Source organism: Grammomys surdaster, unplaced genomic scaffold, assembly GCF_004785775.1.
Source record: "Grammomys surdaster isolate TR1022 unplaced genomic scaffold, NIH_TR_1.0 187, whole genome shotgun sequence".
Taxonomy (NCBI): Eukaryota; Metazoa; Chordata; class Mammalia; order Rodentia; family Muridae; genus Grammomys; species Grammomys surdaster.
In genome coordinates, this window is record NW_021604632.1 from 9,137,785 (window position 1) to 9,150,881 (window position 13,097).

Here is a 13,097-nt window from a genome sequence, read left to right on the forward strand (position 1 = left end):
GACTTTCCTGGGCACTGGCCAAATACATGGTGTACTTATATGCATGCAGGCAAAACAACACACAAAATAAATAAATAAATCTTCAAAAGAAAAAAAGACCCTACAAATCACAATTATTTTGTATTTAAAAAAAATGTAGGGTGCTAGAGAGATGGCTCATCAGTTAGGAGCACTCACTGCTCTTCCAGAGGTCCGGAGTTCAATTCCCAGCAACCACATAGTGGCTCACAACCATATGTAATGGGATCTGATGCCCTCTTCTGGTGTGTGTCTGAAGACAGCTGCAGTGTACTCACATGCATAAAATAAATAGATCTTAAAAAAAAAAAAAAGTAGAAAGTCACATAGTTGCCGAGCTGCAGAGACTGTGGGACTGTAAAGCCCCAGCTGCCCTGAGCCATAGACACAGCTCACTACGGAAACACACTTCAAATCCTGGGCGTTATGAATTATCTGAGGCTTTCTGGAATGCACCCTTTACATCAGTGCGACTGTGTTCTGCGCAGGGCTGTCTACCACAGCAGTATCTCGGATTAGGAAAGAATTTATAAATCTCTTTCAAGGGAAAAATAAGATCAGAAGTGAATGTCTGCTTTAAAATTGGAAACCAACTTTTACTGGGCAAATGTAAGGGGGGGGGAATATGTTTTCTTTCTTGTTCTGTTGAAACTATACTTTCGAGCTCTGAGCAGTCTCGGGACATAATGCCAGCATGAATACATCTGGCTATTTACTGCTCTGTCACACAGCTTTATACTATCTTGATTTTTGGTGATTTTGAATGCTTTTGAAACACTCATTGAGCCATAAGAAAAAAAATGTTACTGTGAGAACTAATAATTTTTAAACAGTGCAGACGCCTTATCTTGGGCTTGCAGCAAGAGTCTGGCCATAAAAAGCTCAGTTCGCCTGGGCGGGTTTAAGATGCACAGTTCACTTCATCATCTACCGGCCGGCCTGCTGTCTTTCCTAATAAGGTGACTCCTGATAGATTTCTAAAAATCCAAACACTTCACAATTTTGGTGCTAACTCCCTCCTACCACCACATCTGTAAAAGATAAAAACAGAGAGCTGGCTCAAATAAATCATGTCCTGTCCACCACTGGCAGACTCCGGAGTGGTTAAAGTCATGATAGATGTATGTTTCACAATCTGGAAAGTCGCCCTGCTTCTCTAAGCTAACAAAGCAAGCTGTACAGTAACATGTATGCGTGACACCGTCCAGTTGTTTAAAATTCCTGTATGTGTGCTCATGTCTTTGTACGGAAAACGATTTACAACAGGGCCATCGAGATGGCTTAGCCGGTCAACGAGCTTGCTGCTAAGACTGAGGACCCAAGTTCAATCCCTGGTGCACACATTGCAGAAAGATTTCAAAACCCCGACTCTACCAAGTAATCCACACACACAAATAAATGTTTTGTTAAAAAATTATAGAGGTCTACAAAATAGGAATATATTAAGCCTCTAACTGGGTTTGCCCATAGCAAGTAGTATCCCGGGAAGAAAACCATCCTGTATTTATTTACGATGTCCTGCTACTGACAGGGAGTCAGGTTGCTAAATCTAAACTCTGTGTCTGCTGAGATCAGTGTGGCCTGAGAAGTGGGGTGATGGGACCTCCCTCAAACACGAAGTGTTTAATGAACTAATGGTACATATCAAGTGCTTAGAGCCGTCCCTGTCACAGAGAAAGTGCCACATATTTTATTGTAAAATGTTTGTATCTATGGGGAGCACATGTGTACGGTTTAATTAAAACCCTCAGGGGTTGGGAAGCAGTTACAAGCATACACTGTTTTACAAAAGATCCAAGTTTGGTTTCCAGCACTCATACCAAGTGGCTCCCAACTGCCTCCCAAATCCAGCTCTACAAGGGTCCACGGAATCTCAAGGCTCTGGCCTCTGTGAGTGCCCACACTTTCACACACACACAAATACATACTTAATTATAAATAAAACAAATCTTAAAAAAACCACTCAGCCCCATATCAACGATATAAAATGATGTATATGGGGGTTGGGTGATTAAAAGATAAAAGACTCCCCAGGGAATTTTGATTATCAGCCAAACTTGCAAATTACTGGCTCAGAGGCAGAGGCAGGGATGAAACAGTGGGTGTAGGGCTAAGTCCAAGCTGGGGAAAATGTAAGAAAATTCTGGAATGGGATAAAGACCAAAAAAAAAGTTTGAGAGTTAGCTGGGAAACTGGGCTGAGGGACTCCACAGGGAGAGGGTAGGGTGTGGGCCTGATGTCCTGTTCTGGCTTGTATGTAGGAATCCCACAAGCAGCCATTTACCTCACGCCTGATGGAACAAGATAGGGCTTGTCCCGTGAAGGTAGCTCAGCCAGCAGCCAGACTGAAGCAGGATACCCAGGAAGTGCCAAGGGGCACGGTCCCTTTAGCAGACCCTCCAACTGCCTAATTGTCTAAACAGAGTGTTATCTCCTCAGAACCCTAGGGCATGGGAGGCTTTCTGAGGCTCCAAGTCTGGAGCTGGGACTTAGAGGAACTTGCCCCAGGTCACACAGTTTGGGGTGAGCGTCAAGACAGAAAGTTCCCTTCCTATAAGTGCTCAGGTGTATAGTGTGTCTATTCCTTCTGACCAGTTTAACAAGAGTCTAAAGGAATTTGGGAGGTGGGGCACATGATTTTGCTATACAGACCAGGTTGGTGTTAACGCATGGTCCTCACCTCAGTTTCCAAGCACTGGCATTAGACCCATGCTACATGTTGAGTTTAGATGGGAGGTCTTATTTCTCTATAAAATGACCAAGGTCAGTGGGTCAGTGGGTCAGTGGGTCAAGGTGCCTGCCTCTAAGCTGCCATGCCCAGGACCCACATGGCGGAAGGAGAGACCCAACTCCTGCAAACTGTCTTCTGACCTCCAAGTGCCTGGTGTGACTGACACACACACATGCATACACAACAACAGAAGACAGGCCAGGAAAGGGGCTATGGGCCTCAAATCTGAGAAAGGAAGCCAGGCTTGGTAGAATATGCATGTAATTCTACCACCTAGGAGGCGGAGGCAGGAAGGTCTCCAGTTCCAGGCTAGTCTGGGTTACATAGCAATACTATGTCTCAAGCGTTAAAAGAATCTTTTTAGAAACATGTACCTGTGCCCCATACACATAATTCTAGGGAATTAAAGACTTGCTAATCACGTCTTTTTCTAGCTATATGTCCAGTTCTCTTAAGTAGTCTCTTTATGTATTTATTGAAACAAAGTCTTGCTATGTAGAGCGAGACTGCCTCGCCCCACAGTCTTCCTGCCTTAGACTCTTGAGTACTAAAATTACAGGCATGCATCGTGAAGCCCACCTTTCAGGCTCCCAGTGGTCTCCTGTCTCTACCTTCCAAGAACTAGGATCTCTGGCATGCCTGGCCTTTAAGCACTCTCAAACGGGCAAAGCTGGGATCCCCTGGTTAAGGGGAGGAAAAGGAAGACCTGGGGTTACATCTCCTCACCCTGAAGTTTTCCATTCAAGTCCTGAGGGGAAGCAGCACACCACATCTCCTCATTAAGAGAGGCTGCCCCACCAACTGGCTGTGTGGCTCCCAGCCTTCTCTGTGGCTAGTCAGTGATGAAGTCAAAGAACCAGTCAAAGAGAAAGGAAGTTGTTTGCCGGACTTGCTTTCCTAGGATGGGGTGTTTCTGAGCAGCTCAGCAGGACCAGGGTAGCTGCAGCCTGCAGCCTTGGTAGCTATGGTAGTTTCTAGACCACTGATGTTGATGCTTCTGGTTTGGAATTTGGTAGTGGAGGAGACAAGATGGGGGTGGGGTCTTTCAAGCTCCACTATCCAGGGCCAGGGGTGGGAGGTGAGGGATGAGGAGAGGCAGAAGATAAACAGCCAGTGGCAGTGTCTGCTAAGAATGTCAGTCTGAGCTGGGTCAGGCCTGGTATCTGAACTCCACCCCCCAATCCTAAGGAGAAGCGAGAGCTGTTGGATACAAGTGTTTGCCCCCACCACTCCAGTTCCCGGTGATTAACAGAAACCAGGGGAGGGAACAGGAATTCAAGGCTCTTGAGTCAGAAGTTAACTATTTCCAATCTTCCTCCTAGCTTGTCTGGGGCCAGAGGACTTTGCAGTTGCTTTCCCTCAACCACTTGGATCTCCACAGGGTTAGTACTGTATACTTAGGGAGGTTCAAAGCTGGACTCCACAACTTTTTAGTAGATGACACGGGGCAAGTTACAAAATTACTAATGTAGGTTTTCCAGCTAAATGGGGCCCAATTCCACCCGCCCCGTGGGGCTTTTGGAGGATTAAAGAAGTGAGGCTCTGGAATGCAGTAAGCTCTCAAGAAGTGGGCCCAGGGGCTGGAGAAAGGCACCTGCCACTAAGCCTGACAAACAAAGTTTGATCCCTGGATCCCACATGGGAGGAAGGAGAGAACTCTTACAGGTTCCCCTCTGACTGCCATTTGGACATATGCACACACGTGCACACACGTACACACACACACATTCACATGAATACAAACAAATATATAATAAAAATAAGAGACTTCATTTTGGCTGATAGCTTTTGAACCTTTTCTTGCCAGTTCCTCTGCCCAAATCAATGAAGTGAGGAGTAAGGGCCAATGCAAGACATGTCTTCTGATCTGAGGAAAGCCAGGGAGGAAGGGGTGGGAGCATGGGGGAGGTCAGCATCTTGGCTCAGAGGAGGACTTTCGTGAGGCTATGACCATGCCCAAGCATCTGGCCTGCCTTTCCCTAACATCGCTTTGCTATCTTCTCTCAGGCTCAGACAGTTCTAAACAGCTCTCCATCACTCTCCTGCCTTATATTCCATGGTCCAGCCATATGGAATGTATTTAAAACCCCAGAACCCACGCTGTTCACCTGCAGGGACATCGCCTGCCATCTTTCACATCCAGCATTCTAGCTGCTCCTCAACCTCTAGCTATGACATCGCTTCCTACAGTTTTCCCTTCCAAGCTCAGCCTCAATTCCTACTCCACCTCAATGCTTACTCTGCCTGTCTCTCCCCTTTTCAAAGTGGCCTGTGAAGCTCCAGGCTTTCACATATCCACATGTATCCCCATCACCTAGAACGGTACCTGGCACATACCTGTAATCACAGCACTTAAGAGGCTAAGGGAAGAGAATCATGTCTCTGAGGCTAGCCTCGGCTACATAGTGAGAGCCTGCCTAAAGTGAGGTGGGGGGTGGGTGGGAGTGGGTGGTGAACTGAGAATTAGCAATTGTACTTACCCCATGATTGACCTGTGTGCTTTTCTAACTATTGGAGCTCACAGGAAGTCATGAATCTTGCTTGCCTCTGGATATCTCACACCAAGTACATGCCTGGGCATTTGTGAGCTGAATGATGATTTCAACTTGGCTTTAGATCTCAGACACTTATTTGCTTCTGTAGTGAGGGGGAAACTCAATTTGACCATGAGGCAAAAGGAGAAAGCTGCTGCCCTCTTACCGTGGCCAGGATAAAAATCTCTGCCTAGAAAGCCACAGTCCCTGTCAAGCTTTGTGGTGGTTTGCATGAGAATGGCTCCTATAGGCTTATATTCGAATGTATCCTTTTTTCTTTAACACAAGGTTTCACTGCGTAGCTCATGCTAGCCTTGAACTCAAGACCCTCCTGCCTTTGCCTTCTGTGCTGGAATGACAGTCCATGCATCACCGTTCCCAGTTTATATGAATGTCTCTGTTTGTTTCTTATTACATTTTTATTTATCTAGTTTATGTGCGTGTGAACATTACTGCATATGCACACGTAGTCAAGAGGTCAGACAACAAGTTAACAGGAGTCAGTCCTTGCTTTCTACCGTGCGGGTTCCAGGGACTGAACTCAGGTTTGGCAGGAAGTGTCTTTATCTGCTGAACCCATTTGTCTTTTGAGACAAGCTCTTTTAGATCCATTAGTTCTCAACTACTGGGGCTTCAGGAAGAGCAACGCACATCTCACTATGATTCACATATAAAATTCTAATGTAGGTAAATTAGTCTACGGTATCCGAAGCCAGAACAGTAGTTATCTTGACAGAAGGGTTCTGGGAGGCAAGGGGCATCTAAGATATTGATGACGCCAGTGGTCTGTGTGCTGGTACCCAGGCATCTTAAGCTGGCGATGTGTCAATAAGCTAGTTACTTTGGTACTTATTCCAACAGTTAATTCTTTTCTTAAAATTACATTTAGTTAGTTAGTTATGGTGGGGGAGGAGGGAAAGGCACATGTGTGCATGTGGAGGTCAAAGGACAACCTGCAGGAGTGGTTATCTTCTTCCACCATGTGGGTCCCAGGGTCAAATTCAGGTCACTGGGCTCAGTGACAAGGGCCTTAACATGCTGCCATCTTGCCAGCCTTCGTTATTCTTCAACATCAAGTCTCTGGACAGATGCCTCATCGGTCTTGGCAGGGGAGGTCCTCTCCCCCGCTATCCCACCATCCTCCAAATGTTCAAAAAAAAAAAAAAAACCTTTAGCTTCTGACACTAGTTATTCACTGTCCATCCTAAGATGCCTTCCTGATACAGCAGTAAGAACACCCATTCTGGGTAACCTAGGAACAGAGTGTTGTGAGAGGAAGTGACGAGAGGTTTGAGACCTGACTCCCCAGACACAACGGATGGTGATATAGAACAGAGTCTTCGGCAACCAGCCCTCCTCTCTGCTGGGAGGAAGGCAGCTGGCTGCGCTCCAAACCCCAGCTCCCTACCATTCATTCCTCAGAGGCAGATTTATAGGGCACTATAGAATCAATTCCCTCAGGCTACAGAGGCAGCCAACCAGGTTCTACATCCTGGACTTCCTGCTGACTGCCCCAGTGACTCCATTTCACATAGCAGGGGAAGATACTAGCACCTGCTTTGCAAAAGATTAAAATATAGCTCACACCAGACTGTAAGCTTTCCAAAAGCGGGGACTTTGTTTGGTTCAGTGCTTTAGATGCCCCTGAAACTCGCAGATATCAATTACACATTTACTGAAAGAAAGGAACAACTCCAAACTAAGGGTGGTTTTAATACCAAAAGCTGAGCTAAACACAACCGTCTTGAAACGAAGGCAGGCTCAGCCAACTTCACTAACCGAACTCAGAGCTGCCGTTAGCTTTGAAACTTACTACACAAAGGCTTCCTAAGAGTTGACTGATAGAGTGAAGGAGTCTATTGCCCTGAGTGCCTTTGATTGATGTCTTGAAGCAGTTTCTCTCAATTGCTCCAACATCAGGGAAGGTGTAAGAGTAGGGGTAACCTTTCTTGCTCACCAGGTAAAGATTCTCTTTTGTTTTATTCAAATGCTGATTTCTGAACCCACAGAAGGCTGAGGTCTGATTACAGGATGGATTTGGGTATTGTTAAGCATCTCCTGCCTCATTGTTTTGTAAACATCTTCTCCACCACTTTCTGACTGATCAATTAAAGAGCTGAACAGCCAAAAGCTGGGCTGCAGAGTTAAGGTGGGACTTCTGGGCTGAAAGAGAGGGTCTCAAATGAGAAGCCGAGTCAAAGTCCAGCCCAAAACGAGGAAGAAGCAGATGCTGGGATGAGACTAAAATGGACAGGTGACTGGTAAGACATAGGCCAGGCCAACATTGTCAGGTTAGAATAGCTGGGAATCTGCCCAGCTGTAGTGCACAAAGCTTATAATAAATACAGTGAGTCTCTGTGTCCTTATTTGGGAGCTGGGTGAGGCATAAAAGGCCCAGGGTGATAGGTAAGGTAGCTTTGGTCCATCACTTCTAGTTTTTTGGTCCCTCCCCCAACACACACACACACACACACACACACACACACACACACACAGGGTTTCTCTGTATAGCCCTGGCTGTCCTGGAACTCAACTCTGTAGACCAGGCTGGCCTCGAACTCAGAAATCCGCCTGTCTCTGACTCCCAAGTGCTGGGATTAAAGGCGTGCGCCACCACCGCCCGGTGGTCCATCACTTCTGATAACTCTACTCATACCTCACAAGTTCCTACAGATCACTTCTCTGTTTATGCTCTCAGATGACACTTGAAGGGCTAGGAATCCCCCATGGGAGGGGCCAGAAGAGAGGAACAGTTCTGTTCCCCTTCCCTCAGGATTAACTTCTCTAGTAAAACCCCTAATATCAGCACCCTTAGAGACGTTGTGTACCCCTGTGGAGAAATGTTTTTGAAAAATGCTACAATAAAAACATCTGGGGGCTCAGCAGTTTAGAGCACTGACTGTTCTTCCAGAGGTCCTGAGTTCAATTCCCAGTGATCATATGGTGGCTCACAACCATCTGTAATAGGATCTGATGCCCTCTTCTGGTGTGTCTGAAGAGAGCAATAGTGTACTCATATACATTAAATAAATAAATAAATAAATAAATAGCTCTTTTTAAAAAAAGAAAAGAAAAAGAAAAGAAAACATCTGACTATATGGGCATGGTGGCATTCGCCTTCATCCACAACACTCAGGAGACAGAGGCAGGCAGATCTCTGAGTTCAAGGCCACCTTGGTCTAAATAGTGAATTCTAGGCCAGGCAGGGTTACATAGCAAGACTCTGTCTCAAACAAACAAACAAGCAAACAAACAAACGACTAAGTGCTCACAGGAGTATGGATTGTGACTGGTGACTATGAGACTCAAGACCCAGCATTCCGATTACACAACATGGGAGTCAAAGATTACATCCAAATCCTAGCTGGGCACTGCACACTGACTGTGGTAAAATCACAGCCACTGGAGTTTCTTTTGTAAAATGGGTTGATGAGCTGGATATGGGAGGCAGAAGCAGGCAGATCTCTTGTGAGTTCAAGGCCACCCTGATCTACACAGTTCCAGGCTAGTCAGGGCTACATAATGAGACCCTATCGTTAAAAAAGGCGTTGGGGGTAGGGGTAAAAAAATGGGCTAACCTTCACAAGGGAGTCTTGATTTCTTCCAATGGACTTACTGGGCGCTGGGCAAGCACCAGGAAGTAAAAGTTCTATCTGGGAACCTCAAAGATGTTTATGAACTGTTGGACAAATTAAAACCAGGAAGCTGAGCCTTTGTTTCTCCTTCTTTAAAACTTCTGGCAGGGTTTAGCTATGGAGTTTCTCAAGTTCCACCTCTGAGATTAAGACCTCAAAGTATTTAATATTCACCTTACCTGCTTCAAGGGAATGTCAAGAGGGTAGAGCAAGCTCAGAGTTGTAGAAGGGCTTTGAAGAGAAAGGCACACACACACAAACAAGGCCTTAATTATACCAGAACTTTTCTTTGAGCTCAACTTCACAGCCGCTTGTAATATTCATAACCCAGGGGCAAGGAGGGAGGGCTGTAATATGGAAAGTGTTGTTTGTTTGGCCAAACTTGGGGGTTTATATGTACCTGCAGGATAAGCCTTTCAACCCTGTCAGATCCAGGGGCACTGATATTTCAAGAATGGAGAGTTCGGGTGGAAACAGCAAAATGGAACCGTAGCAGCAGCTGAAGACCATGAGGAAAAACATTGGGGAATGAGTATTCCTGCAGAGTTTTGTTGTTGTTGGGGAAGTTTCATTTATTTAATTTTTTTTTTTTAAGTTTTACAGTGCTAAGTATCAAACCCATGGTCTTATTCTGCCACTGAGCTATATAGCCACAGATGCATTTGGATATTTTTAAGAGACTTGGGCTGGAGAGATGGCTCAGTGGTTAAGAGCACTAGTTGCTCTTGCAGAGGACCTGGGTTCAGTTCCCAGCACTTGTATCAGGAGGCTTACAGCCTCTATACTTTCAGTACCAGAGAACTGAAGTCCTTTTCTGGCCTCTATGGGCACATACGTGTGGCGCATGCATGCAGGAACTCACACACACACACACACACACACACACACTTTCTCTCTCTTTCTCTCCCCCCCACCCCCATACTTGGGCTAGTGAGCTGAGCAAGCCTGAAAACCTGAGTTCAATATCATGAAACCACAGAGGGAAGAGAAAATAGACTTCTGAATGCACTCTGGCCACAAATAATAAATATTGTTGTTGGGTGGTTTTTTTTTTTTGTTCGCTTTGTTTTTGGATCAAGGGTCTCACTATGTTGCCCTGCCTGGCCTAGGAGATCACCTGCCTGTGCCTCCTGACGGGATTAAAAGCATGCATCACCACAGCAAACTAAGTAATTAAAAAAAAAAAAAGAGCTAGGATTTTGCTATAGTCTCTATGTTGGATTGAATTCCTGGGGCCGAGAGATCCTGTCTCCGTCTCTGAAGCAGCTGGGACCATAGCATACCATCTAGCTTGCAAAGTCTCAACTTACTGGCACTGAGTGGGCCGGAAACTTGCTTTCACCTAAGACCAAAGTGACTTCCTATTTCCAGGGAAGCCTGCCCTGAGAGTCAGCAGTGTTTGTAGGGAAAATCACACTGTGCCAAACACATTAGTCCACTCTCTGTTTTATTAACCAGGTACATTCTTGGCACACGCCTACCATTTTCACAATCATAAACCTGACATTATAGAAAGCAGAATTTCCTTAGGGGGAAAAAAAGTTTTAAAATTCGTGGTATCACCAGGAAGCTCAGGCCAACTCAACCATGTAATCAAAAACCCTGATCAGCAACCTCAAGCCAAGTGAAGTGACAGCTAATCTGATACTTTTTGCTTCAGTAAGGAAGATAAGACACTCAAACTCAAAGCCATACCTGCTCTCCGAATACAGTAGAGGATGTGGAAGTGGGGTTGGGGGCAGGGAGGTGGATTTGGCAGAGATCTGGTCAGCCATACAGTTTCCTTAGGGAGCCAGAATTGGATTTGGGGCCCTGGCCAAGTTAACATTTTTACAGGTTGGCTCAGTTGCAGTTTGTTAGCCCGCCAGTAATAAACCCATGTGCAAGAATTTAAAGTTTATGAGGCATGGCCTCTTAATGCCTGGACTCCAGCTCCCTACAGCCAAGCCTTTAAGGGAACCTAGCCTAGCTTGGGTGTTAATTGTTTTGTCAATCTGCAGAGTTATTTGAGAAAAGTTTTTTTCCTTTAAATTCGTTCTACAGACACAAGGATCTCACTTTTCTTTTGGAGAAACAAAGGAAAGTCATTCTGCCTCTCAGCGTGGACACCCCCCCTATTCAAGCTGTGGACACGTGTACCTGGGGTGAGAAGCACTAGAAAATGCTAAGTGGCAAAAGTTTTTTGGAAGTCAGCTGAAACTACAGATCACCTCCCAATTTCTCTGAAACATTACTCAAGGATCCCGATTTAACAACTTGGATTTAATCTACGGAGAAAACCACCACTGTCCTCTTTAGTCAAGAGCCCGCCAACCAGCTGATAGATGCCCGAGTCTCATGACACACTGGTTCTCAGCACTCCACTTTGACCCTCCACTTTCAAGTTTTTGAACTTGAGAGGAGAAAATCGCAACAGAAAGATCAAAATGTGCTTTGATCGCTTACTCACTCGCCCGCGTGGGACACAGATTGCCCTCCCCCTTCCCCTCTGAGACTCAAGTGATCCTAGTACCATGACGCTTGGAGTGAGGGACCTAGTGTCCCAAGTGCGTGATGCCCTCCGCCCAGGTGTGACAGGCCATTCGCAGGCAGGCAGCAGGGGCGCAGGCCCTCCGGGAATGGCAGGGTTAAGAGTGCATTCCAGCTACCCGGGAAGAAGGGGGGGCGGGGAGGGCGGCCCGGAGAAGAGAAACAGACCCGGTCTGTCTGTCGGAGACACAAAGCACGGTTCACAAAGGGGGCCAGAGAAGGGGCGAAGGGGGCTGCTCCGGGCACGGTTCATCTCAACACCTGCGCGGGGGTTGCGGGAGGAATGTGCACTGCGCATTCCTCCGCTGTGGCCGGGGCGGGAGAGTTTTCCACGTCGGGGCTGGGTGAGGGGCTCAGCCGCGAGGCACTAAGAGGTCAAGACAAGCAACAGCAGCAGCAGGAGCAGCGAGGCACAGAGGAGCTGGACATTAGTAGGCGCACCGTTGCGCAGTCTTCTCGTGCCCATCCCAGCCCGGGAGCCACTTTCTGCGCCTCCCTGATGGTGAGGTGGCTCCAGATGTCCCAGCTCTGGTCTAGACAACCCTCCGATGGGCCACAGTAAAGCGAACCACGTGCGGTCTTCCGCACTGTGGTTCCATCGAGGCTGGCTCCGGGAGGGGGGGGTCTTACCTTTCCCCAGCGCTTGGCTCGGCTCCAGGTCAATTCCTCCCACCTCCAAGGTCACTCCAGCATCCCCGATGAAGCCCTCCCGGAAGGGCTCGGAGACCACGCTGCGTAGCCAGCAAACCTGAGTGTGAGGGCAGAAGGGTTAAAGAGAAGGCTGAGTCACAGGCGTGCTTGGTTCTGTACACTCATCCTTGGGAGTCCTCGGTGGACCTCCGGGACAACCTTGGCCCCAAGGAGCACAGCCCTAAGATTTCCCCCGACGCCCGCAGCGTGAGAACCCCACCCGCCCTCCAGGGAGCAATCCGGGTTAGGACCACTGGCAAAGCACTGTGGTACCTGGAGCAGGAGGATCAGGAAGACAAGAGACCCGCTAAGAAGCTCCATGACTGAAGGGAGAAGAGGAGGCTGCCGCGACGGTAGGAAAGCGCTCCGCTAAGCGCCGGGTGCAGCTTTGAGCAAAGCGGCTCGCTCCAGCCCGCGGGAGGAGGCCAGGTGCGCTCAGGTAGCTGCTGATTGGTCCAACGTCACAAGGTCCCGCCCCCTCGCAGGTGGGGTCGAGGCCAGGCTGCCAAAGGCGCTCTCAAAGCCCCTAATGGTCCTCCCTGGTGCCCTCCTCCGTCCTCCCTGCTCTTCTGGAACTACTTCTGAAAGGTACCCCGTGGCTCCCACAGTTTCTGGCTTCGATGGAAAATAGTCTAACAAAACAAAACCCCCCAATCCACTCCACCTCAGCCTCTGCAGCACGAGAAGACAAATATTCCATTGCTGGCAGCTACAACGGAAAAAAAAGTGGAGACGCATCTGAAATCCGACAAAAAAAAAAGAAAGAAAGAAAAAAGAAAGAAAGAAAGAAAAAAAAAACCCACAGAGGCTCCCCATTCATGCTGCCGGAGGCGCTGTGTTCAAAGCTTTGATGGAGGCAGGGCGTGTCTTTACACCAGCTTCAGCGGGGTCTGCCTTCTGCCACTTTCTCCACCTCCCACACTAGCCCGGGAGGGGGGAGGGCCCACTGGGGTTTTAAAA

General features: G+C 47.5%; 1 protein-coding gene across 1 annotated transcript in view; it reads right to left on the bottom strand.

The window, feature by feature from the left end:
- Cdh3 (cadherin 3) overlaps positions 1 to 12,458 on the bottom strand; it is a 50,136-nt gene extending 37,678 nt beyond the window's left edge. Inside the window, exons 1-2 of the mRNA XM_028768767.1 lie at positions 12,258 to 12,458; positions 12,078 to 12,195 (exon numbers count right to left, since the gene is read on the bottom strand). Of these exons, the coding sequence (XP_028624600.1) occupies positions 12,078 to 12,195; positions 12,258 to 12,458 (319 nt within the window). The remainder of the gene's footprint in view (positions 1 to 12,077; positions 12,196 to 12,257) is intronic.
- Between the last annotated feature and the right edge of the window lie 639 nt (positions 12,459 to 13,097).